The following is a 24,487-nucleotide window of genomic DNA, read 5'->3' on the forward strand; positions in this document are numbered from 1 at the left end:
ACAGCGTCACTCTGTTGGGGTCTATTGAGAGTGTGGATGGTGGGAGTGGCTGGGAACTGGTGGGGTCTGTTGGAATCTTCGGATGATGGGAGCGAATGGGTCGTGGTGCGTCCCGTTAGGAATGCGAATGGGTGGAGTGAATGGGAAGGGGTGACGTCTATTGGGAGTGCGGATGACAGGAATGAATGGGAAAAGTTGGCCTTTGATTGAGATCGAAGCCAGTGCGAGTGGACGGGAAGGTACAGCGTCCCGTTAGGACTGCTATCGGTGAGAGAGGTCGGTAAGGGGTGGGGTCCCGTTTTGCAAAATTATCCTCATCTTCGATTTCACCCTGGGCTACTTTTCCACGATAGACGTCAAATTCGATTGTCAACCGCTAGCGTTCTAATATCCACCACCATTTCCCTTCCCATTTGTGCCCCCTCCCACCCTCTCCACCTCCGTGCACCCTGTATCACGCCCCATCTCTCTGACCACCCCTACGTAGATTCAACTCGTGTGTGGGATGGAAGATGTTCCTGTGCTAGATTTTCAAACTGAACTTAACTGATACATCTCACGCCACAGAGACCGCTTCTCCGTGGCTGGGTATGAGAGGGCTAGATCGGTCAGCGAGGAGAGAGTTTTACTCCGTGTCTGACCCCGGGAGTGTGTGATGGGTCGGTATGGAGGGAGCTTCACTCTGTGTCTGACCCCGGGAGTGTGTGTGATGGGATGATGTAGAGGGAGCTTCACCCTGTGCCCAACGCCGGTATTCCATCCCCAATCCCTATCGTACTTGGGACATAAGTGAAATCACGTCTGACATAACAGTCTATTGTGCCTGTCTGCAGGGGCAGTTAGCCACGGTGGGGGTAGAGTGGAGATGAGATCCTGAGCACCCAGACTCCGCAAGTCCGACATCCCTCAGCCTGGGGCTGAGACGCTACTGTGTCAGTGTGAGGAGCTCAGACCCATTATTGTAGTTCTCCGGGGGCGGAGGGCAGCAGTAACCCCAGGTCATCGTTTCTGCTCTGATGAGAATAAAGTCCGACACCAAGACAGGAAGCTGCAGCGGTTTATGGGATTCATCATGACAAGTGTAAGTTAAAGAACGTGTGAACTGCTGACGTGCGGGAATAAATAAGCTGCTCTCGACTCACTCACATTCACACAATTAGCTGACCGGCGACAACGAGTGCCAGTCTGAATAATCCTTCCCGTTTCTCACCACCACTCTGCATCGGGGAACCGATGATTATAAAATCACACTTCAGGCCCGCGTCCGAGAGCGCTGTAGATCTAGGCTCACTGCCGAGGGATTTGTCAATCTAACATCATTATATCGGCCAGACTGCTGAATGCACCGTCCTCAGTAAGGGGAACAAAAAGATTCCCTCCCGGGATAATTCCACCCCGCCTGACAAAATACTGGACCAAATCCAAATTTACCAAGAGCAGTGATGATAAACTGCTGCTCAATAGTATCAAAAGCTTTGCGAAAATCAGAAACAGTGTAAAACTATCATTTTAAACAAGATGAGAATAATCAATCTGACATTATGAGACATATGATGACCCTTTATGAAACCTGACTGTGTTTCGTCAATTATAAATGGTAAAACTATGTTCATTCTGTCAGCAATGATTTGGGCCAGAATTTCATAATCACTATTGGGAAGGCAAACAGGACGCAAAATATCGACAAATAATTTATCTTTTCTTGGGTTGGGAATTAAAGTAATAAGGCCCTGTGTTAAAGAAGTGGAAAGAAATCCTTTATCAATATATTCTAAACTAACAAATTTAGTAAAAAGTGAGCTAAGGTGTCAGGAAACATTTTACGCAATTCTGCAGTCAGACCGTCCACACCCGGCGACTTATTGATTTTTACATTTGAAATGGCAGCCTTAACCTCTCCCACGGTAATAAGAGCATCACACAAGGCTTTCTAATCATTCGACAGGTTCCTAGGAATATGAATATCATTCATGAAATGTACAGTAGATGCTTCACAAAGTTTGAGCAGAACAAGCAGTACATATTTTACTATTTTTATTAGATTACTCTGTGGTCACACCATCAATATTAATCTAATGAATGGAATTGAATTGGGCACGTTGCTTTTCTAAACGAAGGAAATAAGCTGTCCGTTGTTCACCCTCTTGCAGCCATTGCTTTCTAGATCTCACATATGCACAATCTGCCTTTATAAGTTAGAAATGGTATAACTTATCCTTTAATAAAGTTAGTTCCTCTTATCTGTCCCTGGAAGGTTATCTGGAATCAATTCACATAAAGTTGTAGTCTCTGAGATCAATAATCGTTCTTCCGATTTTCTTTTCTTTACTAAGTCACTACTACATTTCCTTTCAAATTTGGCAAATTCGAATTTAAATGTTCCCAATTTGTAGAGAAATTATTCTTTGCCATCGCTTTACGTAAGAAGGAGTTTGCCAACTTTTTAATGTGCAAAGAGACAACTTTTTGCCCCAAAATGGAATTATTTAGTTCCCAATCTTATCAGCTGAAGACAATGCAATGCAATGCAATTTGTATAGATGTAGCTTTATGATCTGTTAAAGATGTGGGAAAAAATAAAAGAGACTATCATTTCTTAAGGAAATTATTCTTAAGGAAATTATTCTTTGCCATCGCTTTACGTAAGAAGGAGTTTGCCAACGTTTTAATGTGCAAAGAGACAACTTTTTGCCCCAAAATGGAATTATTTAGTTCCCAATCTTATCAGCTGAAGACAATGCAATGCAATGCAATTTGTATAGATGCAGCTTTATGATCTGTTAAAGATGAGGGAAAAAATAAAAGAGACTATCATTTCTTAAGGTATGGATAGTAACCAGTAATCTAATCTAGACATGCATATAATTGTAATTAGTCCAAGTATAATCTCTTACTCCAAGAAAGTGCTCTCTCCAAATATCTATAATATTAAACTTCAGAATAAAGTTAGTAAAGTTATTATAAGTGGAGTGTTACCATGGGGAACATCGGTCAATTTTTTAAAATCTAAAACGATATTAAAGTTTCCTATCGTAACGAGTAAAAGTTAGGAAATTTGAAGAGCCAATAACCAAAACATGTTTTCCCAAAATATCAAGTAATCTTTCATTATCATTTATAATATTATATCCATAAATATTAGAAATATGAGAAGTGTTATCACAATATTGAACAATTCGAACCAGAAAATGGCCATGTTTGTCCGCCTCAGAGTGCAAAACATATCCTTTAAAGTTAAACATCAGAATAAGAACCCCGCAGAATGTCCACAACCATGTGATAACCAAGCATCATTCCCCCACAGGGATTTCCATAGTTTAACGTCTTCAGTCACAGAGTGTGACTCTTGGATTAAGAAGAAGAAATCTACATGTTTATGCTGCTTGAAGAACAAGAATAAAGCCTTACGTTTAACAGTGTGACTAAGTCCCCTGGCATTAAAGGGAAACAAGTGAGAAAGACAGTCTCATGACAGACTATATATATATACAGAAAAAAATAATTCTTCATTTCTAATAATAAAAGTAAGAAAAAACTATCCCAGTTCTACATAAACAAAGGCCAGACTGGAATATTAGCAGAGATAGTAGACCAGTTGCCACACCAACATGTTACCGTTCTGCTCGGATCTCTTTTCCATCATGAAAGCTCGAGTACCAGCAAACAAAGCACGCTTCCCATCTTTTCTAGTCGCCTCCACCAGCGGCCACAGCTTCTGTCGGGCTAACTTATCAGCTGCAGTCAGGTCCTCGGCGAACCACAGCCTCTGCAAGAGCAAGTACTCTTTTTTTCTGGATAGTGTCCATTCCAGATTGCTGGTGGTTCAGTTTGAAAATCGAAAAATGGTCAACCGAGACATCTTTTGTTGGGCCGACGCTTAAACCCTGCTTCAAATATATACCACCCGCCCCTGGAATTCCTCCATTCTTATCCTTGAATTCTTATTCCCTCTTATCCGACCAAGCCGATGGGCAGCATCCACGCGTCGTCAAATCTCCTCGTTGGACTCCGGAGCTACTGCTTCGCATTTTTGAGTTACTTTATTTTTAACATTTTCATCTGTTTGCTCTGGAATGTCGAGAATGTCAGATTCCACCTTCTCCGATAATGCTCGGCCTCAGCTCCAAAGTCTGAATTACCTTTTCGTGGTCCGTACAAGGCCCATTGATTTGCACGACATCAGACTTCAGGGTGTTCACCACTTCAAAGATAAAGTCGAGGGTTTTCTTAATGTCATCAATGGCGTCCCAGACTGAAAACCGCCATCCACGCGTAATTCCCCATCTCACGCAGGGAGTCTCGAAAGCGGATAACCGGCGGAAACAGCGCCTCTGCTGGACAGGAGGCTGAATTACGTCACTGCGGCTGCGGGATCGCTTCTCTTTTCGCGGAGCACGAGACTGAAGCAGGTTCCTTCAAAACCTTTGGGAATTAAATCTGGTGCGCGGCAGTTTAAGGGCGGGAGTTAAAGGGGAGGGGGAGTTAAATGGGAGGGGGGAATCGGCCAAAGTGTCCTCATCACGTGGACGTGGATGTTCACGTATTCATAGATTCACGCGGTCCACACTCTTAGTCCGGGTCTGGGTTCCTGCAGAGATCTCAGTTCCTTCCTCCCGGTCTCACTGAACTGATTCCCACCCAGCCTGAAACAGATGGATGAATAAAGATGAAATAAACAGATTACACATCAGTATCAGTTACAGGAGACCGGGAAACCAGAAAACCCGCGGATCCGCTGTTATTTTATCGCATCGAACATTAACACAGACACTCACCGGATCCATACCAGACTGGGGAGAGTCAGTATGAGGCGGCGGAGACCGGGGACAGATCGATCTGTGAGAGAGTTCCATCCTAGATCCAGCTCCGTCAGTGATAAATTTGTACTGAGAGCGCAGCCGAGATCCTCGATACCAGAATCTGTGAGACCGACATTGTCCAGCCTGGAGATGAGAGATAACGAGGGTGAAAGACACAGAGAGACAGGAGACGGGACAAGTCCTCGGTGTTTATCAGTAACACAATTACTGATCACATTAGTTCTCAGTGTCAGACACAGTGACTGCAAACACAGTCTCCCACAGTCTGGTACTTACACCAGTTTCTGTATTTTACACCCCGGGTTCCTCAGAGCCGCAGACACCAGTTTCACTCCTGAATCACCCAGTTCATTATCACTCAGTTGCAACTCCGTCAGTGATGGGTTTGTACTGAGAGCGGAGGCTAGATCCTTGGCACCAGATTGTGTGAGACCGACTCTCTCCAGCCTGGAGATGAGAGAGAGAGGATGACTGACACAGAGAGAAAGGAGACGCTGCAGATCCCCAGAGTTTATTAGATACACAATTACTGATCACATTATTGTTCAGTGTCAGACACCCAGTGACTGTAAATTCGATACCCCAGTCTGGTACTTACCGCAGTTTCTGTAAATTACTCTCCGGGTTCCTCAAACCCACTGACATCAGTTTAACTCCGGTATCTCTCAGCTTATTATCACCAAGGTACAGCTCCGTCATTGATGGGTTTGTACTGAGAGCGGAGGCGAGATCTTCGACACCAGAATCTGTGAGACCGACTTTCTCCAGCCTGGAGATGAGAGACAGTGAAGGTGAAAGACACAGAGAGACAGGAGACAGTACAAATCTCCAGCGTTTATCAGTAACACAACTGATCACATTAATGTTCAGTGTCAGACACCCAGTGACTGTAAACACAATCTCCCACAGTCTGGTACTTACCCCAATTTCTGTATTTTACACTCCGGTTTCCTCAGAGCTGCAGACACCAGTTTCACTCCTGAATCTCCCAGGTCATTTTCACTCAGGAGCAGCTCCGTAAGTGATCGGTTTGTATTGAGTGCGGAAGTGAGTTCCTTGGCACCGGAATCTGTGACACCGACATGGCTCAGCCTGGAGATGAGAGAGAGCGGAGTAAAGGACACAGCGAAACAGGAGACGGCACAAATAGCCAGTGTTTATCAGTAACACAATTACATATCTCGTTAGTGTTCAGTGTCAGACACCCAGTGACTGTAAGCACAATCTCCCACAGTCCCGTACTTACCGCAGTTTCTCTATTTTACACTCCGGGTTCTTTAGTGCCGCCGACACCGGTTTCATCCCAGAATCTCCCAGTTCATTACGCCCAAGTCTAAACAAACAGACAAATTGATGTACAAAGTGATTCAACCCGTGTGTCTGAGGGAATTTCTCGCACTCAGATATTTCAGGAAAAATTAAACCCATCAGTAAATCACCGGTCGGAGTTCCCATCACTGCCCATGTTCCTCACTGCCCAGCTCCAGGGTATTCACCGAATGTCAGTAAGTTTGTCTGTCAGCGTGACCATGTAAACTCCACATATTCTGTGTCATTCACCAATAGTTAGAAACGTGTTCCAGACGTGGGAGAATCGGCAGGGGCGGGGTTGAAGGATGGGGGAAAGTCCCACAGTGAGGAAGATTTGTTAAAGGGAAAGTTGATGTGAGATGGTGGAAGCAAACCCACCTGAGGAAAAGGGATAGGAAGAGAGAACCTGCAAGAGGATGGTGATTGAGGAAGAGAGATCACGGGGGAGGCTGGAGGAGAGGTCCCACAGAGGAAAGAGGAGAGATCCCACATGAGGAAAGAAGAGAGATCCCAGAAGAGGAAAGAGGAGTGGTCCCACAGGAGGAAGGAGAAGAGATCACACAAGAGGAAGGGGGATGGGAAAGAGAGATCCCATAGGAGGATACTGATGGGAAAGGACATTCCGACAAGACGAGGGATTGCACGGGAGGGGTGGATCTGAACTGAGCCCCACATGCGGGAGAGCAGATGCACCCATGGGGTCTGGGTATCCGGTAGTGAGCACAGTCACATAGGTGGACTGATGGTGATAGTCACACGCGGGGAAGGGCGGTGGAGGACAATTTCATAATGATAATTATTTCCTTCCCATAGGGACAGTCCGCTGACGATCTCTTGTCCTTCACCGGGAAGGGTGTGTGAAACTCTGACCAACCTGCTGCAGTCACGGCCATTCCTGTGATTTACTACCATTAATCAAATGGCCATTCTTTACTAATCTAAAGTCTACACAGCCCTTAACAACGAAACACAGAAAGCTCTCATCCTTGGGGAAATACAGACCGATCCCCTGGTGATTTTACACAATTCTTCACAATCGGATTTACTACAACTTTACCAAAATCACAATGGAAGTTTCACAGTTCAGAGTGAGCGATAAATCAAGTTACCTCAAATCCTGGCACTTGTGCAGCCCGGGTCCCAGCCGCTGGATTCCTTCACACTGAATGTGGCTGCCAGCCAGATCGAGGTTTATTATCGTATCACAGAATCCGATGACATGGGCCAGGACCGCGCAGTCAATCGGGGTCAGTGACATTTCACTGAATGAAAGATTTTCCACAGATCCCAGTGTAGCCTGAGCCAGTCCACGATTCTGAGACTCAAACAGGTAGTGCAATGTGTTCAGGAGGCTCCTTTTACCAGCTTCACTCCTTGCGTTTCCAATCTGGCGTTTAACTTCCTCTTTCACCCAGTCAATCACCCGGCAGGTTGTTTGATGAAGAAATGGACCCAGAAACTCCTCCAGGCCCCGAGCTGTCATTGGGGAGGAGAGACCAGCAACAAATCGGAGAAATACCTGAAATCGCCCATCTGTCGTGTTGTGGGCTTCAGTGAGGAATTTCAGTATATCGCCGGGATGTAGAGTCAGGAATTGTGCGACTGCAGCTACAAACTCTTGGATGGTGAGGTGTGGGAATGTGTACACCACGCTCCGGGCAGAATTTTCTCTCTCCAAAAGCTCCATCAGGAACCCGGACAGGAACTGGGAAGGCTGCAGATTGTAGTTGATCAAATCTTCACCCGTAAACACAATCTTCTTCTCGGACACTCCTCTGAAGGCCATCTGACCAACCCTGAGTAACACTTCACGGGGGTTCTCAATTTCACGGCCGTGGTTTTTCAGGATATTGTAGATATAGTAGGAATAGAGTTGGGTGATGTTCTTGGGAACTCGCTGCGGGTCACTGACTCTTTGTGAGAAAAAGGGGCCCAGTGCCAGAGCGAGGATCCAGCAGTAGGAGGGGTTGTAGCTCATGGTGTATAGGATCTCGTTCTCCTTCACGTATTTGAAAACAGCTTCTGCCACCGTCTGATCATCAAAATATCTGATGAAATATTCCTTCCTTTCCTCACCAACAAATCCCAGGATTTCAACCCAGATGCTGATCTCTGACTTTTCCAATAAATGTAACGCAGTAGGGCGGGTGGTCACCAGCACTGAACACCCTGGGAGCAGCTTGTGTTGGATTAAACTGTACACAATGTCCGACACTTCACACCACCACTCGGGATCTGGGCACTGGTGCTTGGGTTCTGTGTCTCTCCGACTGTCAGCAAAATCGATTCTGTGTTTGAATTCATCTAAACCATCAAAAATAAACAATAAGCCCTCTGGGTTCTTCCACACCTCTCTCAGAACATTCCCAAAGTAAGGATATTGATCCAGAATCAATTCCCTCAGATTTATTCTGCAGTTAATGGAGTTGAAATCTCGGAATTTGAAAACGAATACAAAATGGAATTGCTCGTATATTTTCCCTGTGGACCAGTCATAAACAATCTTTTGTACCATTGTTGTTTTCCCGATCCCCGGGACTCCGGCCACTGCTGCCGAACATCCTGAGGTTCTTTTCATTTCTTCCCGAAAACTATGTGAGTAACGATTCTGAAACAGATGAGCAATGTGGAGTTTCTCCAAGTCTTTGCAGAGATGTTTCTGTCTCCACTCCTCGTGGTCTCTGCCTCTTGCCAGCAGCTCATGTTCCACCAGTGTCCGATCTCGAACAGTAGAAATGACCGTGAGCTCAGCGTATCGATCGACCAGCTGGAAAACCTTCACCTTCTCTCTCATCAGGATCGTGTTCACTCTTAGTTTTTCAGTTTGTTCCCGCAGAGTCTCCATGTGTTTCTGTCGAACATCTGAGGAAATAGGTTGTCAATGCCTGATCTGATGAACATGGAACAATCGCGTATTTCCTCAAAAAGAAAACATATTGAAGACATTGTTTGGAGCTCAGAGACAGAGTGTCTGAAAATGACTGATGGCACAGAAACGTTTCTGATCTGATTCAGATTCGCTGTTAAAGCCTCCACTCGCCCCTCCGTTTGTAGTTTCCTGATTCCCCGGTGTTCCAGCGAGCACCAGGTGCACACGTGATTCTGGAGAGGAGAGTGTTGTGTGGAGCGGGTGGTTTCACTGCTCAGCTTCTGTTGAACTGAGCAACACTGCAGAGGGTAACAGTGGAGGGGGGCAATGGGCAATTTAGTTCATTTTTTCTCATAACTGATCTGATGTTGCTGATAGTCCTTTCGGTTTAAGCTGTCAGTACTGAGCCACAGAGTTTTCATTTTGCAGCCTAGCCAGTAATGGTGTAACACACCGTACTTTATGTGTTAGTAAATTTCCTGATGACACAAAGGCTGGAGGTGTTGTCAATGGTGTGGAGTGATGTCAGAGTGTACAGCAGGACATTGATAGGATGCAAAACTGGGCTGAGAAGTGGCAGTTGGAGGTCAATCCAGATAAGTGCGAAGAGGTTCATTTTGGTAGGTCAAATATGGTGGCAGATTATAGCATTAATGGAAAGACTATTGGCAATGTGGCGTCTAATTTCTTAAGACACTCAAAGCGGCTGCGCAGGTTAACTCTGTGTTTAAGAAACATGCGGTGCATTGACTTTCGAACACCGTGGAACTGAGTTTAGGAGCCGAGAGGTAATGCTGCAGATAGACAGGAACATGGTCAGACTTCATTTGCAATGATTTGCTCAATTCTGGTCGCGTCAGGACAGGAAGGATGTTGAACACATGAAAGGGTGCAGGGAAGATTTACGAGGATGTTGACTGGACTGGGGAGCATGCCTTATGAGAATAGGTTGTGTGAACACGGTCTTTTCTGCTTGGAGTGACAGAGGATGAGAGATGATCCGATAGAGGTGTATAAGGTGATGAGAGGCATTAATCACGTAGAGAGTCAGAGGCTTTTTTCCCAGGGCTGAAATGGCTAGCATGTGAATGGCTAGTTTTACGGTGCTTGGAAGTAGGTACAGAGGAGATGTCAGGGTCAACCTTTTACACGGAAAGTGGTGATTGCGTGGAATAGGCTATCGGCGATGGTGGTGGAGGTGGATATGATAGGGTCTGTTAAGAGAACCTGGACAGGTACATAGAGCTCAGAGAACTAGAGGACTATGGGTAACCCTTGGTACTTTCTCAGGTGGGGACTCATCTGACACATATCTGTGGGACAATAGGCCTGTATTGTTCTGCAGGTTTTCTGTGTTTCTATGTTTCATAAAGGATCCGATGCTTTTGACAATCATTTAAGTTTAATCTGTAGTACTGACCCACAGAAAAGGAAGATTATTTTTGTTTCATTTTCCAGGCTGAACCAGTCGCGATATAACACACCCCGCTCTGCTCTACAGTCTCGTATTCTCCGAGGAGCTGGTTCATGAACTCAGGCAATACACGCCTACCACACCTCTACAGTCTCCTCTGCTACAGGGAACTTGTACATGAATTCAGGCAATTCCCTGATGTTGCACAGAACAATAGGAACTGAAAAGTATGGCAGCAGTAATAGGGAACTCTATAGTCTGAGGGACAGATAGGCGGTTCTGTGGACATTAAAAGGGACACAGATGGTATTTTGTCTCCCCGGTGCCAGGGTCCGAAATGTTTCTGGGCACGTCCACAACATGCTGAAAAGAGAGGGAGCGCAGCCAGAAGTCATGGCACATATTGGGATCAATGACACTGGAGGGAAAAACAGGAGGTGGTCTTGAAGGAAGCTGAGAATCTGGAACTCATAGTAATCTCGGGATTGTTGTCTGTTTCGCACGATAGTGAACGGGGGAATAGAATGAGGTGGCAGATAAATGCCCGGCTGAAGAATTCCAGCGGGGAGCAGGGATTCAGGCTTTTGGATAATTAGGACAACCTCTGGGACAGTCGTGTCCTGTCCAAAATGGATAGGTTGAACGATTACGAGGGGGACCAATATTACTGCGGACAGATTTACTGGAGCAGTTGGGAGTGTTTCAACATGGCAGCGGTGTGGGAACCAGGGTGACAGAGCTGAGGATGCGCCAACAAGCTTAAAGGTAGATGATAGATGTAACAAGAATGTAAGGAAGGAGAAGCTGATGATTGGGTTGAAATGCAGACAGATAGAAGTGTTGAAATGCACCACACAGGTAAAATTCATAAGGGCGCAGATGCAGAACTGAAGGCGTTGTAGTTAATGCGCCTAGCATTCGGACCAAGGTGGACGAACACTTGGTGCAATTATATATTGGTCGCTTTGATTCTGTGGGCGTCACTGAGTCGTGGCCATAGTTGGGACCTCAAGATCACAGGACATACATTGTATCGAAGGACAGGCAGGGCAACTTAGGCGGTAGTGTGGCTCGTGATGGAATTACATCTTTAGAAAGACGTGATATGGGGTTCAATCCTTGTTTAATCTTTGTGGGTGAAGATGCGAAATTGCAAAGGTGAAAATAAACATGATGAGAATTATGTTAGGCCTCACAATAGTAGCCAAGAGGAAAGGTTGACATTGAAAAAGGAGCTGGAAGAGTCATGTAAAAATGGTAATGACACTATTGTAATGGAGGACATCAATATGCAAGGGGAATAGGAAAATCAAGCATATTTAAAGTGTTGGCTCGCAAGAGAGGGAATTTATTGAATACCAACGTGATAGCTTTGCAGAGTATCTCGTGCTTGCGACTACTCAGGAAAAGGCTATCTTAGATTGGGCGTTGTGTAAAAACCAAGACGTTAATAGGTAGCTTAATGCAAAGGAACCTTAGGAGGCAGTGATCACAAAATGATGGAATTCAAACAGCAATTTGAGAGTGAGAAGCATAGCTTACATATATCAGTAGCGCAATGGTACAAAGCGAATTACAGAGACATGAGAGAGGAGCTCTGCCAGGTGGATTAGAAAGGATACTAGCTGGAATAACGGCAAAACATAGATGGCTGAAGATTCTGGGAATAGTTCACAAGGCGCAGCATAGATACGGTCCACAGACGAAGACGTTCTTAAGCGGCAGGGGTAGGAAACGGTGATTGACAAAGTAAGTGAAGGACTGCATAAAAGCCAAGGAAAGGGCATATATAAGGTTTCAAATGTGAGGGGAATTTGGATGAAATAAAACGTTGTAAAATCTAACACAAGGCAACTAAACAAGCTATAGGAAGGGAAAAGGTGATATATGAGGGCAAGCAAGCCAATAATATAAAGCAGGGTAATAAACATTTTCTCAGTAATATAAAGAGTAAAAGTGAGTTGAGAGTTCATATTGAACCACTGGAAAATGATGTTGGTGAGATAGTAATTGGGGACAAAGAAATTTCAGATAACCTAATGGGTACTTTGCATATGTCTTCACTGTGGAAGACGTTAGCAGTGTGTAGTGGTCCTTAACTAGCAGGCAGTAGCATTGAGTGTCATTGCTATTACAAAAGGAAAAGTACTCGGCACACGAAAGGGTCTTAAGTTGGATAAGTCACCAGGACATGATGGATTACGTCCCAGAGACCTGAGGGAGGTTTCTGGAGAGATAACCGATGCATTGGTAATGGTCTTCCAAAATTCACTTAATTCTGACATGGTCCCGGAGGACTGGAGGATTGCAAATATCACTCCACTCTTTAACAAGAGTGGAAGGAAAAAGATGGGAAAGTATAGGTCAGTTAACCAAACCTCGATGGTTGAGAACATGTTGGAATCCCTTATTAAGTTTGAGCTTTCGAGGTACCAAGAGACTAATGACAAAATAAGTCAGTCAGTATGGTGTCTGTAAAGGGAAATCATGCCTGGTAAATCTGTTCTTCGAGGAAATTACAGGAATGGTGAACAAAGGGAGCCAGTGGGTGCCATTTACTTGGATTTTAGAAGGCATTTGATAAGGTGCCACATATGAGACTGCTGAACAGGATACAGTCCTATTGCGTTAGAGGAAAGATACTGGCATGGATAGTGGAATGGCTGACAGACAGGAGACTGCGAGTGGGAATAAAAGGGGCCTTTTCTGGTTTGTTGCCTGTGACCAGTGGTGTTCTTCAGGGTCAGTATTGGGACCGCAGGTTTTCACATTGATGGATTAATGATTTAGATAATGGAATTGATGCCTTTGTGGCAAAGTTTGCAGATGATAAAAAGATAGGTGGAGGGATAGGTAGTGCTGAGGAAGCAATGCAATTGTACCAGAAAGAAGACAAATTGGAAGAATGGGAAAAAAGTAGCAGATTATATAGAGTGTTGGGAAATGTATGAAAATGCATTTTGGTTAAATGAACAATAGTGCGGACCATTATCTGAATGGGAGGAAGGGCCAAACACCAGAGGTGCAGAGGGACTTAGGAGTCCTCCAGCAAGATTCACAGAAGGTTCATTTACAGGTTGAGTCTGTAGCAAAGTAGGAAAATGCAATGTTGGCATTTATTTCAAAGGGAATTGAATATAAAAACAAAGGGATAATGCTGAGCCTTTATACGACCGTAGTCAGGCCGCACCTGGAGTATTGTCAACAATGTTGGAACCCATGTCTCAAACTGGATGTGTTGTCATTAGAGAGAGTCCAGAGAAGATTCACGATGATGATTCTGGGAATGGGGGAGGGGGATTAACATGTGAGGAGCGTCTTGGCAAATTTGGGCCTGTAATCACTGGAATTTTGCGGAATGCGGGGAGGTGGGGTGAGGTTGGGAATCTCTTTGAAACCTACTGAATGTTGAAAAAGCCAGATAGCGTGGATATGTACAAGATGTTTTCTGTGGTGAGCGTCTCCAGAACTGAAAGGCACAACATCAAAATTGAGAGGCAACCATTACGACAGGTAAGGAGGATTATTGTTGCCAATGAATAGTAAATCCTGGAATGCTGTGCCACAGACTGCAGTGGAGGCCGTGTTTGTGGGTATATTTATGGCAGAAGGTCTTGATTGGTCAGGGCATCAATAGATATGGTGAGAAAGCAGGTGTATGGGGTTGAATTTCATAGATGTCTCCAGGTGCACAGCCGAAGACCCGGACGGTACAAGGTGTTCTGAAAATTACAGATGGTTACATGTCCTCCAGCTACAGCAACAAAAAATGTCTGCCATGTTTAGACAGTCTCTAATCATATCACTAAAAACTGGTATTCAGACTCTCAGAGTAAAAGAAAGACTTTGAGATCTCCGTTCCATCGTTTACCTTTCAGACGCGCGGGCACTTCAGATAAACCCCGCTCAGTGTCCATGTAGGCGAACTGGCCGTCACCTGTCCAAATAGATTAACCTGCATGAAGTCTGTTCTTTGTAATACTGTACATTCATTAGCATTTACATCTGTAACACATAGTGTATTGTTCACCGTACCGCGTTCCCGTATTTCATTCAATATTCTGCTCAGCTTCGGTAAATGATGGTGTAGTTTCACAAAGGATTCCCACATCACCCTCCGGGCTCCGGTGCCCTTCTCCATCACCAGATCCAGGAGGAGTTTGGAAGCGCCCGCTCGGTTTCCCTTCTCCGCGAGCTCAGTCACGCTCTGTAATGAACAATGGGGAATATATTGAGGAGCGGAGGGATGGGTACAAATCTACCCTGAGCATGGACTGTCCCAGCACTTTCTGCTCGACACAGATCGCTAACAGCCATTGAAGTGTTCATAGCGGGAGAAAGAATTTAAAGAAGCGAGAGGTGTCAGTCCGGACATTCTGTGCCACAGATTGCGCAGTAATTATCACTCAGCAATGTTTAAGTGGAGCAGACATAGGGTGAGTGAGCCAGAGATAGTGCGGAGAATTGAGGCTTAGTGTCAGAGACGGTCCAGTGAGGCTTTAGCTGGAATTTGGGTAATATTTTAGCTCCCGTTTTTACGGTTAGAACAGTGGGAAAGCCAGGCAGGATAGTGGAATGTTCTTCCTGCAGGGTGTGGCAAGACAAGGAGAAATCCAGTGTCCCTGACAAGTACAACTGGAAGAAGTGCATCCAACTGCAGCTTATTACAGACTGTGCTAAGGAACTGGAGCTGTAGCTGGATGAAACCGGGATCATTCAGGTGGCTGAGAGGTTGACTGACAGGATGTACAGGGATGGAGCTATACACAAGGGGCAGGACACAGTTAAGTGGGTGACTGTCAAGAGGGAGAAATCAGAATATGTCACTGCATAGAACCAATCCATAACAGAACAAATTTTCTGTTTCCGGGTATGACCTAGAAGAGAAAAGCCATGTCGACTATACCTCTGGCACTGAGTTTGGTTTTGTGAGTCAGAAGGACTGAAAGAGTGAGCTGCATTAACAGGGGGAATTCTGCTGTTAGGAAAACAGACTGTGGATTCTGTTGACGACAACAAGATTTCTGGCTGGTGTGTTGCCAAGCTCGGGGATCTCTCGGATCGAGTCTGAAACTTTCTTAACGGCAGGGTGTTTCGCCGGATGACGTAAGAGCAGGAAGTGTGAGGAGTTCCTGCAATGTGTGTTCATGGATACTAAGCCAAAGGGCAGGACCCCCAGTGTTGTGTTCTCAAGATCGCTATCCGCACCAGGTACCAGTGAGGCCTGAAGTAGGACGATAATACAGACTAACGTGTGGCTGATGAGATGGTGCATGACTGAGTGCTTCAGATGTTGGGATGATTGGGCTCTCTTCCAAGGAATTTGGGACTTGGACAGACGTGATTGTTTTGCACTCGAATTGGAGGGGGACTGCTACCCATGGGGGAAGGTTTGTTAGCGCTGCATAGGGAGTGGGGATGTGTTACACATGAGCAGGGGAATGAAGGACCGGAGTGGATAATGGAGCGGTTGTGTGGGACAGTCAGGAAGCTAAAGGATGAGCATCGTGAAGCTATTTTTTTTCCGAAATCCGTATTATTTCAATGTAAAGAGTGTTGTAGAAAAGGAAGATGCGATTCACGCATGGATCAGCACATTGAATTACAGGATGGCGATTATTGATGTGATTTGGTTGGAATTGGTGAAGACTGGCTTTTCAGCACTGTCTGAAAAGTTTTGTAGCGTTAGACATGATTCAACAGATTACTGGTCGGATTACAGAAGGAGCGGTCGCTTAAGGGAAGATATCACTGCATTGCTCAGACTGGACAGACTAGAGAGCTCATCTATTGAGTCTACATGGGTGAAACTGAGCAATAAGAGAGGAACGACCAGGTTAATGGGATGACATTGTGCCTCACCGAATAGTTACTGGGACTTAGCGGATCAAATTTGTAGAAAGATCACAGACAGTTGCAAGAAACATCGGCTTCTGATGGTAGGTGATGTTAACTGTCCATTTATTAGCTGTGACATCCACATTTTAAAGGGCTCGATGGAATAGTGTATGTCAAGTATGTCCAGGGAAGTTTCCGTAATCAATACATTGCGGTCGTGACAATTCTATCAGGGTACAAGATACGGCAGATGACAAGTATGTGTCCAGGGATCTGGAGATCATAATGCCTTTAGTTTAAAGATCATTATGGGCAAGGATGGGTCTGGCCCTCGGGTTAAGAATCTAAATTGGAGAAAGGCCAACTTCAGTAGCATCGGAAGGATCTGACGAAAGGGAATGGGTCTGGTTGTTTTCTGGTAACAGATGTGCTTGGTAGGTGCGAGGCTTCCAAAACTGATATTTTGAGAGTACAAAGTTTGAATGCGTGAATGACCACAAGTACAGATTGAATCTTACTGACAGAATAAAAGGCAAGTGTAACATAGTCCGGGAACCTAGGCTTTTGAGAGATATTGAGGCCCCGAGCGCATCACAAGTACAGGCTCGACGGATCAGATGAGGCACTTGATGAGTAAAATAAATGCAAGAGTTACTGAAGTAAGAAATCAAGAGGGCTAAAGTACGGCATGAGTTTGCGCTAGCAGACAAGGGAAAGGAGAACACCAAACACTTCATCAAATATATTCAGAACAAAATTGGTCCTCTTGAAGTTCAGAGTGGGCCTTTATGCATGAGGTTGAAAAAAATGGGGGAGATTTTAAATCAATTTTTGGCATTTATATTTAGTCAGGAGGCATGCAGAGTAGTTAGAGTGAGGCAAATCAGCAGTGAGATCGCGGACTCTATACAGATTACAGAGGATGAGATATTTACTGTCTTGAAGCAGGTTAGGGCACAAATATCCCTGGGGCTTTGCTTCGTTCCTCGTTTGAGGCTAACAGAGATTGCAGGTGCTTCAGTAAAGATATTTTAAACGTTTGATGCGGAAGTATTGGAGGATCGGTGATGTTGTTCTGTTGCTTGAAAGTCTGTAAGAATAAACCAGGGAATCACAGGCTGGTGAGACCGACACCACTGATGGTAAAGTTACTCGCATGTACTCTAAGGGACTGAATATGAGCATTTGGATGGGCAAGGATTGATTAGGGATCTTCAACACGGATTTGTGCTTAGTAGATCTCATCTAACCAATCTTATAGGTTCTCGAGGAATTTACCAAACAAATCATGAAAACACGTTAGTGGATGTTGTCTACAGGGATTTCAGCTAGGCCATTGTCAAAGTCCATCATGGGGGCTTTGTCAATAAGATTTAAGTCGCTTGGCATTCATGACATGATAGTATGTTAGTTTAGATATTGGATTCACGAGAGAAGCTAAGAGAGGCAGCAGAGATTTGTTTCTCTGAGTAGAGGTCTATGACTAGAGGTTTTCGGCAGGGATCTTGTTGTTGTCTGTCATATGTATCAACGCTCCGGATGATAATGTGGTAAACTGGGTCAGCAAATCTGGATGACACCAAGGCAGTGACAGCGAGAAAAGTTATCAGAGATTGCAGTGGGACGTGGAACAGTTTAGAAATGGTGGAATGTAGATTGGGAGACTGAATGTAATGAAGGCACGTGTGAGATGTTGTACTTTTTGAGGACAAACCACGATAACACTAAGACATTTAGAGGTAGGACATTGAGCAGTGCGGTGAAACTGAAGTGTCCGGGAATACAGATCAAAAATCTCTTGAAAGTGTTGTCGAAGTTAGATGGCCTTTTGGACAGGGGTCTTCATAAATCAAAGTATTGAATACAGAAGTTGGGATATCATGTCGAAATTGATGTAGCACAGGCTAATTTGAAGCAATTTGTGCAACTACCTCTCGAAAGGATATCAATAAAATTGAACGTGTGCAGAACAAATTTAAAGACTATTGTCAGGTCTTGAGCATCTGAGATCGTGGGAAAGTGTAAAAAGCTTAGGGAATTATTCCATGGAGTGTAGGGGAACCAGGAGAGATGTGATAGAGGTATACAAGTTCATTAAAGGTGTAGACAGAGCAAGTGCGAAAAGGCATTTACAACTGAGGTTGCGTGGGACCGGAATTAGAGGTCACGGGGTAACGATGACAGGTGAAAGGCAAAATAACCATATAACTATCGCAGCACGGAAACAGGACATCTCGACAATTCAAGTCCTTGCCGAACGCTTAGTTTCACCGAGTCTCACTGTCCCGCACTCAGCCCATAACCCTCCAGTCCTTGTCTGTCTATATACATAACCAATTTTACTTTAATTGACAATACCGAACCTGCCACTACCACTTCTACTGGAAGCTCGTTCCACACAGCTACCACTCTCTGAGTAAAGAAGTTGCCCCTCGTGTTACCCTTAAACATTTGCCCCCTATCTCACAACTCATGTCCTCTTGTTTGAATCTCCCCTACTCTCAATGGAAAAAGCCTATCCACGTCAACTCTATCTATCCTCCTCATAATTTAAAATACCTCTATCAAGTCCCCCTCAACCTTCTACGCTCCAAAGAATAAAGCCCGAAATTGTTCAACCTTTTCCCGTAACTTAGTTGCTGAAACCCAGGTAACATTAAATATGTACTCTCTCTATTTTGTTGACATCTTTCCTGTAATTCGGTGACCAGAACTGTACACAATACTCCAAAGTTGGCCTTGTACAATTTTAACATTACATCCCAACTCCTATACTCAATGCTCTGATTTATAAAGGCCAACATACCAAAAGCTTTCTTCACCATCCTATCCACGTGAGATTCACTGTGCACCATTATTCCTAGATCACTCTGTTCTACTCCATTCTTCAATGTCCTACCATTTATCATGTATATCCTATTTGGATTATTCCTACCAAAATTTAACACCTCACACTTTACAGCATTAAACTCCATCAGCCACCGTTCAACCCACTCTGCTAACTGGCCTAAATCTCTCTGCAAAATTTGAAAACCTGCTTCATTATCCACAACGCCATCTACATTAGTATCATTTGCATACTTACTAATCCAATTTACCACCCCATCATTCAGATCATTAATGTATATGAGAAACAACATTGTACCCAGTACAGATTCCTGAGGCACACCACTAGTCACCGGCCTCCAACCTGACAAACAGTTATCCACCACTATTTTCTGGCATCTCCCATCCAGCCACTATTGATTCAATTTTACCTCTTCAATATTAATACCGAACGATTGAATCTTCCTAACTAACCATCCGTGCGGAACCTTGTCAAAGGCCTTGTCTAAGAATACTTTACAGTAATTTACACACCACTGACGTCAAACTGACAGGCCTATAATTGCTAGGTTTACTCTTAGAACCCTTTTTTAAACAATGGAACCACATGAGTAATACGCCAATCCACCGGCAACATCCTCATTTCTAAAGAAATTTGAAATATTTCTGTCAGAGTCCCTGCTAGTGAATATCCTGTCAAGACCCAGAGATTTATCCACTTTTATATTCCTTAAAGGCGCCAGTACTTCCTCCTCTTTAATCGTCATAGTTTCCATAACTTCCCTACGCGTTTCCCTTACCTTACACAATTCAATATCCATCTACTTAGTGAATACCGAATAAAAGATATTGTTCAAAATCTCCATCTCTTTCGGCTCCACACATAGCTGACCACTGTGATTCTCTAAAGGACCAATTCTATCCCTCACTATCCTTTTGCTATTAATATAACTCTAGAAACCCTTCGGATTTATTTTCACCTTACTTGCTAAAGCACTCTCGTATCTTCTTTTAGCTTTTCTAATTTCTTTCTTAAGATTCTTCTTACATTCTTTGTTAGAACCTCATTTATGCTGCCGATATTTATTCTAGATATCTCTCTTTTCCCTAACCAAGTTTCCAACATCCCATGTCTCTCTCAAACATTGAACCTTTCCTTTCAACCTAAAAGGAACGTAAAGATTATATTCCCTCAAAATTTCACCTTTAAACGACCTCCATTTCTCTATTACATCCTTCCCATGAAACAAACTGTCCCATTCCACTCCTTCTGAATCCTTTCGTATCTCCTCAAAGTTAGCCTTTCTCCCATCAAAAATCTCAACCCTGGTTCCAGTCCTATCCTCCAGAATATGAAGGGGAATTTGTTCACTCAGAGGTTGCTGAGAGCGTGGAACGCGCTGCCAACGGAATTAGTCGATATACATTCGATTTGAACATTTACGATCAGTTTGGATAAGTTCATTCAATGGGGGAGTTATGTGCGTCTCCAGCCAGGGTTCAGATCAATGTCTGTAAGCTGGTGTGGACGGTGTGGACTAGATAAGCAGAAGAGTCTGTTGCTGTACTGTACAGTTTGATGACTATGGGTAGGTCAAGCTATGGTAAGGTCGCTGTTGATTTTCCCTGGGGTAATTGCTGGTGATCCCCAACAGGTTTACACTTCCCAGCCGGTATCTGAGGGAGGTGGGGGGGCAGTGTAAGCCTACAGCTGAGAATTCGCAGTGAGGTGCGGACAGCAAATTCAGAACTATTGTGCATGTGTGACAGACCAAAGCCAACGGGTGGCAATGTTGATTAAGAGGTTTGGACTGAAGTTGTCAGCTGCCTCACGTGGGATGTAGTGTTTAGTATGATGTGTGGCTCTTCACTAAAATTCAATCTGGGTGGCATTAGGGGAATGCACTCCAGTAGCACAAGGACCATTTGTATTTCTGTGTTAGCTATTCTAATGCCGCACTTCTAGATGTTAACAGTATATGCTGTCGTAATTACATACTCAGATAGGAATAGTCACAAGAAACAGAAAGTAACAGAAACAAGAGCCATATTCGGATACTGATCAAAAAAGAGTCAGTAGTTCAAATGAGAGACGATAATCAGTGTGGCCTTGTCAATTGAAAATCAGGGTGAAAGTAGACTCGAGAAATGAGATGAGAAATAGCTCACTATGTATTTGATTTGTGGGTATCCCATGGGTCAGCAGGAGAACACAGACTGGTGATTGGCCATTAAGGTCGAACATTGAGAGCCTGATGTGATACAAAAACAGTGGTGTAAAGTGGTCCCGTGTCCACTTGCAAAATCCGTCAAGTGACATTTTACTGAAGTCACCTGTCAATCATTGTCTTTATCCTAAACCGTCTAAAAATTAATGTCTTCCGACAATTGGATAGAGGATTGTATTGGTGAAAGTAGGTTCAGTGTTTCCGCAGATGTAAACTATTTTCTTGATGTTAACCCCAAGCATTGCAGGATTGTCATAGCCCAGTGGTGCCGTTGTGCCCGTTCTTTCAGTCTTTGATTGATTCAGTTGAATCTACACTGGATCTATGTTCCTTCCACTTACGTGATACTCCCGCTCATTGAAATGATGATCATGTGTTAACATGAAGCCGACTCCCTCCACGCCCTCCTCAATCGCCTGCTCCAGTCGCTCCGTGTAGAATCTCGTCAACCGGAACAGGTAGTGATCCTCACAATTTGACAGTAAGGCGGAGACTGCAGAGTTCAGATCTGTAGTCAGTCACAGAACATAAAATAGTAGAGTGCACCATGCGTATGCCAACACAATGCCGTTTAAACCAATCCCATCTTCAGGAACATGGCCAATGTCCGTCCGTTCCCGGCCTCTCAGATGCTGCTGGGTAGCTGTTTCCAGTCCCTCCCTCGGCAGCACATTCCAGACATTGATTACTCTCTGTGGAAAACATGCGTCATAAATCCCCCTTAAACTTTACCCTCTAACCTTAAACATATTCCCTCTGGGATTTGTGGCGAATTTCGTCTGCACCCTGTCCAGACACTCATATCATTCTCGTGATGTGGTTACCAGATTTGTGCACAAAACTGAAATTATCTCTTAACCATGGTTCATCCAGTTAAAGCCCATCTTTAACAAATACCTCAACTTATCGTTGGCACACTACCAACTGTGTTGCCACTTTCAGGGAGCTGCGCATCTCCAGCACAAGGCCCGTCCGTACATCAATCTTATTAACGCTTCCTGCATTCACAGTGCACATCGTTGCGAACTTGACCTCCCAAAGTGCAACTTCTCACATTTGCCCTAATTATCTGTACCTGATGATTCTCTGTTCATATTTCTACAGTGTTTGTAATTGGATCCAACACTTTGACAACAGTCCCAAATTTAATGAACTCCGCCAACTCTGTAAATTGACGAATCATTCCACTCATGTCGCTTGACATCATAATGCGTTATTGATTTATTTACATCACACACGGCACATGGTGAAACAGTGAACCTTGCGGACTCTACTGGTCACAGACCTTCATCCAGAATAATGCCTCTCCAGTCCTGACTCTTTGTTATGTGCCCAAGACAACTCTGAAATCAATATGCAAATTCTGCGATTAAGATGCCTCTAACCGAAACGTCGATGGTTAAATTCTTTCTACAATACTACCTGACCTGCTGAGTTACTCCAGATTTTCTACTTTGCCCTCTCTGCTTATCATTTTGTTTTACTTTAATCCTGTTCGCCAATGTCATTTCAGTAGCCACCACCACCCACCCTCACCCCCAACCCCGATTCCCTGATTAAAATTATGGTCACAGAAACAGACACCGGGAAACTATCCTCACCTCCATTGTGCAACAACCCGAAAATCCGGGGAGAATTCACCATTGCCCTTCCGAAAGAGAAAGCAACATTTGTTTCTATCACCGGCTGTCGAAGGCATATCTCACATCAGGATGTACCAAATACTGACAGAAATTCTGTCTGTTCCCTGGACTGTTACCTTGCTCGCTGCTGTATTCCTGTCTGAGTTTCGCCCGCACCCTCATGGAAGCGGAGTGATTCAACCATCTCCTTGTTAGATACCTGCGCTGGAGCTGGTGAATTGTTCCAGTGCCCAAGGTCGCTTTATCAGGAGGATCAATGACCCCGTTTGCTGCTACTTTCTCTCTGCCCCTTTATCGCTGAAGTTTATTCCTCTGAACTATTGGTGGTTTGACCTCACGTGTACCAGAAGGACAGAGCTTTAATGACAATGAGCCCAAATGAACATACCTGTGTCCATTCTGAATTTGGTTGAGTGTCGTCCTCCTGTTTGCCGTCCGGGTGGAAGAAAGCTCCGCCTGCTGGCAATGACCTGAAATTACACAAATTAAACAGAGTGAGTCCTTTACTCTGCCCTTCATAATTTAAAGCACTTTTGTAAGGTCATTGCTCACTCTCCTACATTCCAGGGAGTAAATGGAGATTGGAACAAATACTTCCAACTGTAGGCAAAGTTCAAGAAGATAGCAAGAACATATAAGGAAACTCTCTTAAAGAAGCGTTGCATTAAAGCTGAAGAAACCAACAGAATTGAAAAAACAACAAGAGATCTGTTGAAGAAAATCAGAGAAATCAAAGGAACATTTCATGTAGAATGAGTATAGGAAAAACCATCGGAAGCTGAATTATTCTCACCTTAATTCCTCAAGAATATTATGGCAACGTGGAAACTGTGTGTCGTGTTTTACAAGTTGCCCGTCTCACTGCCCTATGCGGATCTCTCGTAACCACGGCAACACACAATGCTGGAGGAACTGAGAAGGTTAGGAAGCATCCAAGGACAGTCAATGTTGTGGAGCGAGTCCCTTCATCAGGACTGGAAGGGAAAGGGGAAGGAGCCAAAGGATTGACTGATTTGGAAGGCACTGCTTGTTGTTCTGTGAGAAACGGTGTTCAGGGTCTCTGTGTCCGTGCATTGTCCTTGCACATTCATCTGAACAACGAGCAGCCGTTCTGTTGAAATCAAATCCAGACCGGTTCGACAAGACACTGTTGTTCAAATGTGAAGGAAGTTTAATATGTTATTTAAACCTTTCTGCTACATGGCGCGATGTAAAGAACATTACCTGCAGTCTCCAAGGTGACTGTCCTTTATGTTTCCATAGATGCTGTCCTGCTTGCAGAGTTCCTCCGCCATTTTGTGTCTGCTTCTTGGATTTCCAGCACCTGCTGATGTTCTCTTGTTTTAAAGAGATCGGTGACGGGTGGGATGTTTCGCATGTCACTACCGTGGTAAAAGATGCTTTCTGCTCTCACCGGTTAGAGACAACCCTGGAGAGTATTTGTGGTTGACGGCAAAGACCTCGTTTGTCTGAATCCATTTGGACAATAACTGACTCGTTGACATGAACACGCCAGGACTCCCTCCTCCCTCTAAATT

The 24,487-nt window shown here is 44.4% G+C and overlaps 1 protein-coding gene across 1 annotated transcript; it reads right to left on the minus strand.

Annotated features, from left to right (window-relative positions):
- Positions 1 to 3,574: 3,574 nt before the first annotated feature.
- Positions 3,575 to 24,244, minus strand: LOC132385672 (NACHT, LRR and PYD domains-containing protein 3-like). The gene is made up of 13 exons (XM_059957877.1): positions 24,174 to 24,244; positions 23,338 to 23,419; positions 21,648 to 21,818; positions 14,450 to 14,621; positions 14,286 to 14,351; positions 7,241 to 8,993; positions 6,067 to 6,153; positions 5,742 to 5,912; positions 5,419 to 5,589; positions 5,097 to 5,267; positions 4,776 to 4,943; positions 4,140 to 4,413; positions 3,575 to 3,766 (listed from the first exon to the last, which is right to left on the minus strand). Exons 1-13 carry the CDS (start codon positions 24,242 to 24,244, stop codon positions 3,575 to 3,577), a joined length of 3,549 nt encoding a protein of 1,182 aa, XP_059813860.1.
- Positions 24,245 to 24,487: the final 243 nt, after the last annotated feature.

The sequence above is a fragment of the Hypanus sabinus genome, assembly GCF_030144855.1.
Source record: "Hypanus sabinus isolate sHypSab1 chromosome X2 unlocalized genomic scaffold, sHypSab1.hap1 SUPER_X2_unloc_1, whole genome shotgun sequence".
In the NCBI taxonomy this organism is placed as follows: Eukaryota; Metazoa; Chordata; class Chondrichthyes; order Myliobatiformes; family Dasyatidae; genus Hypanus; species Hypanus sabinus.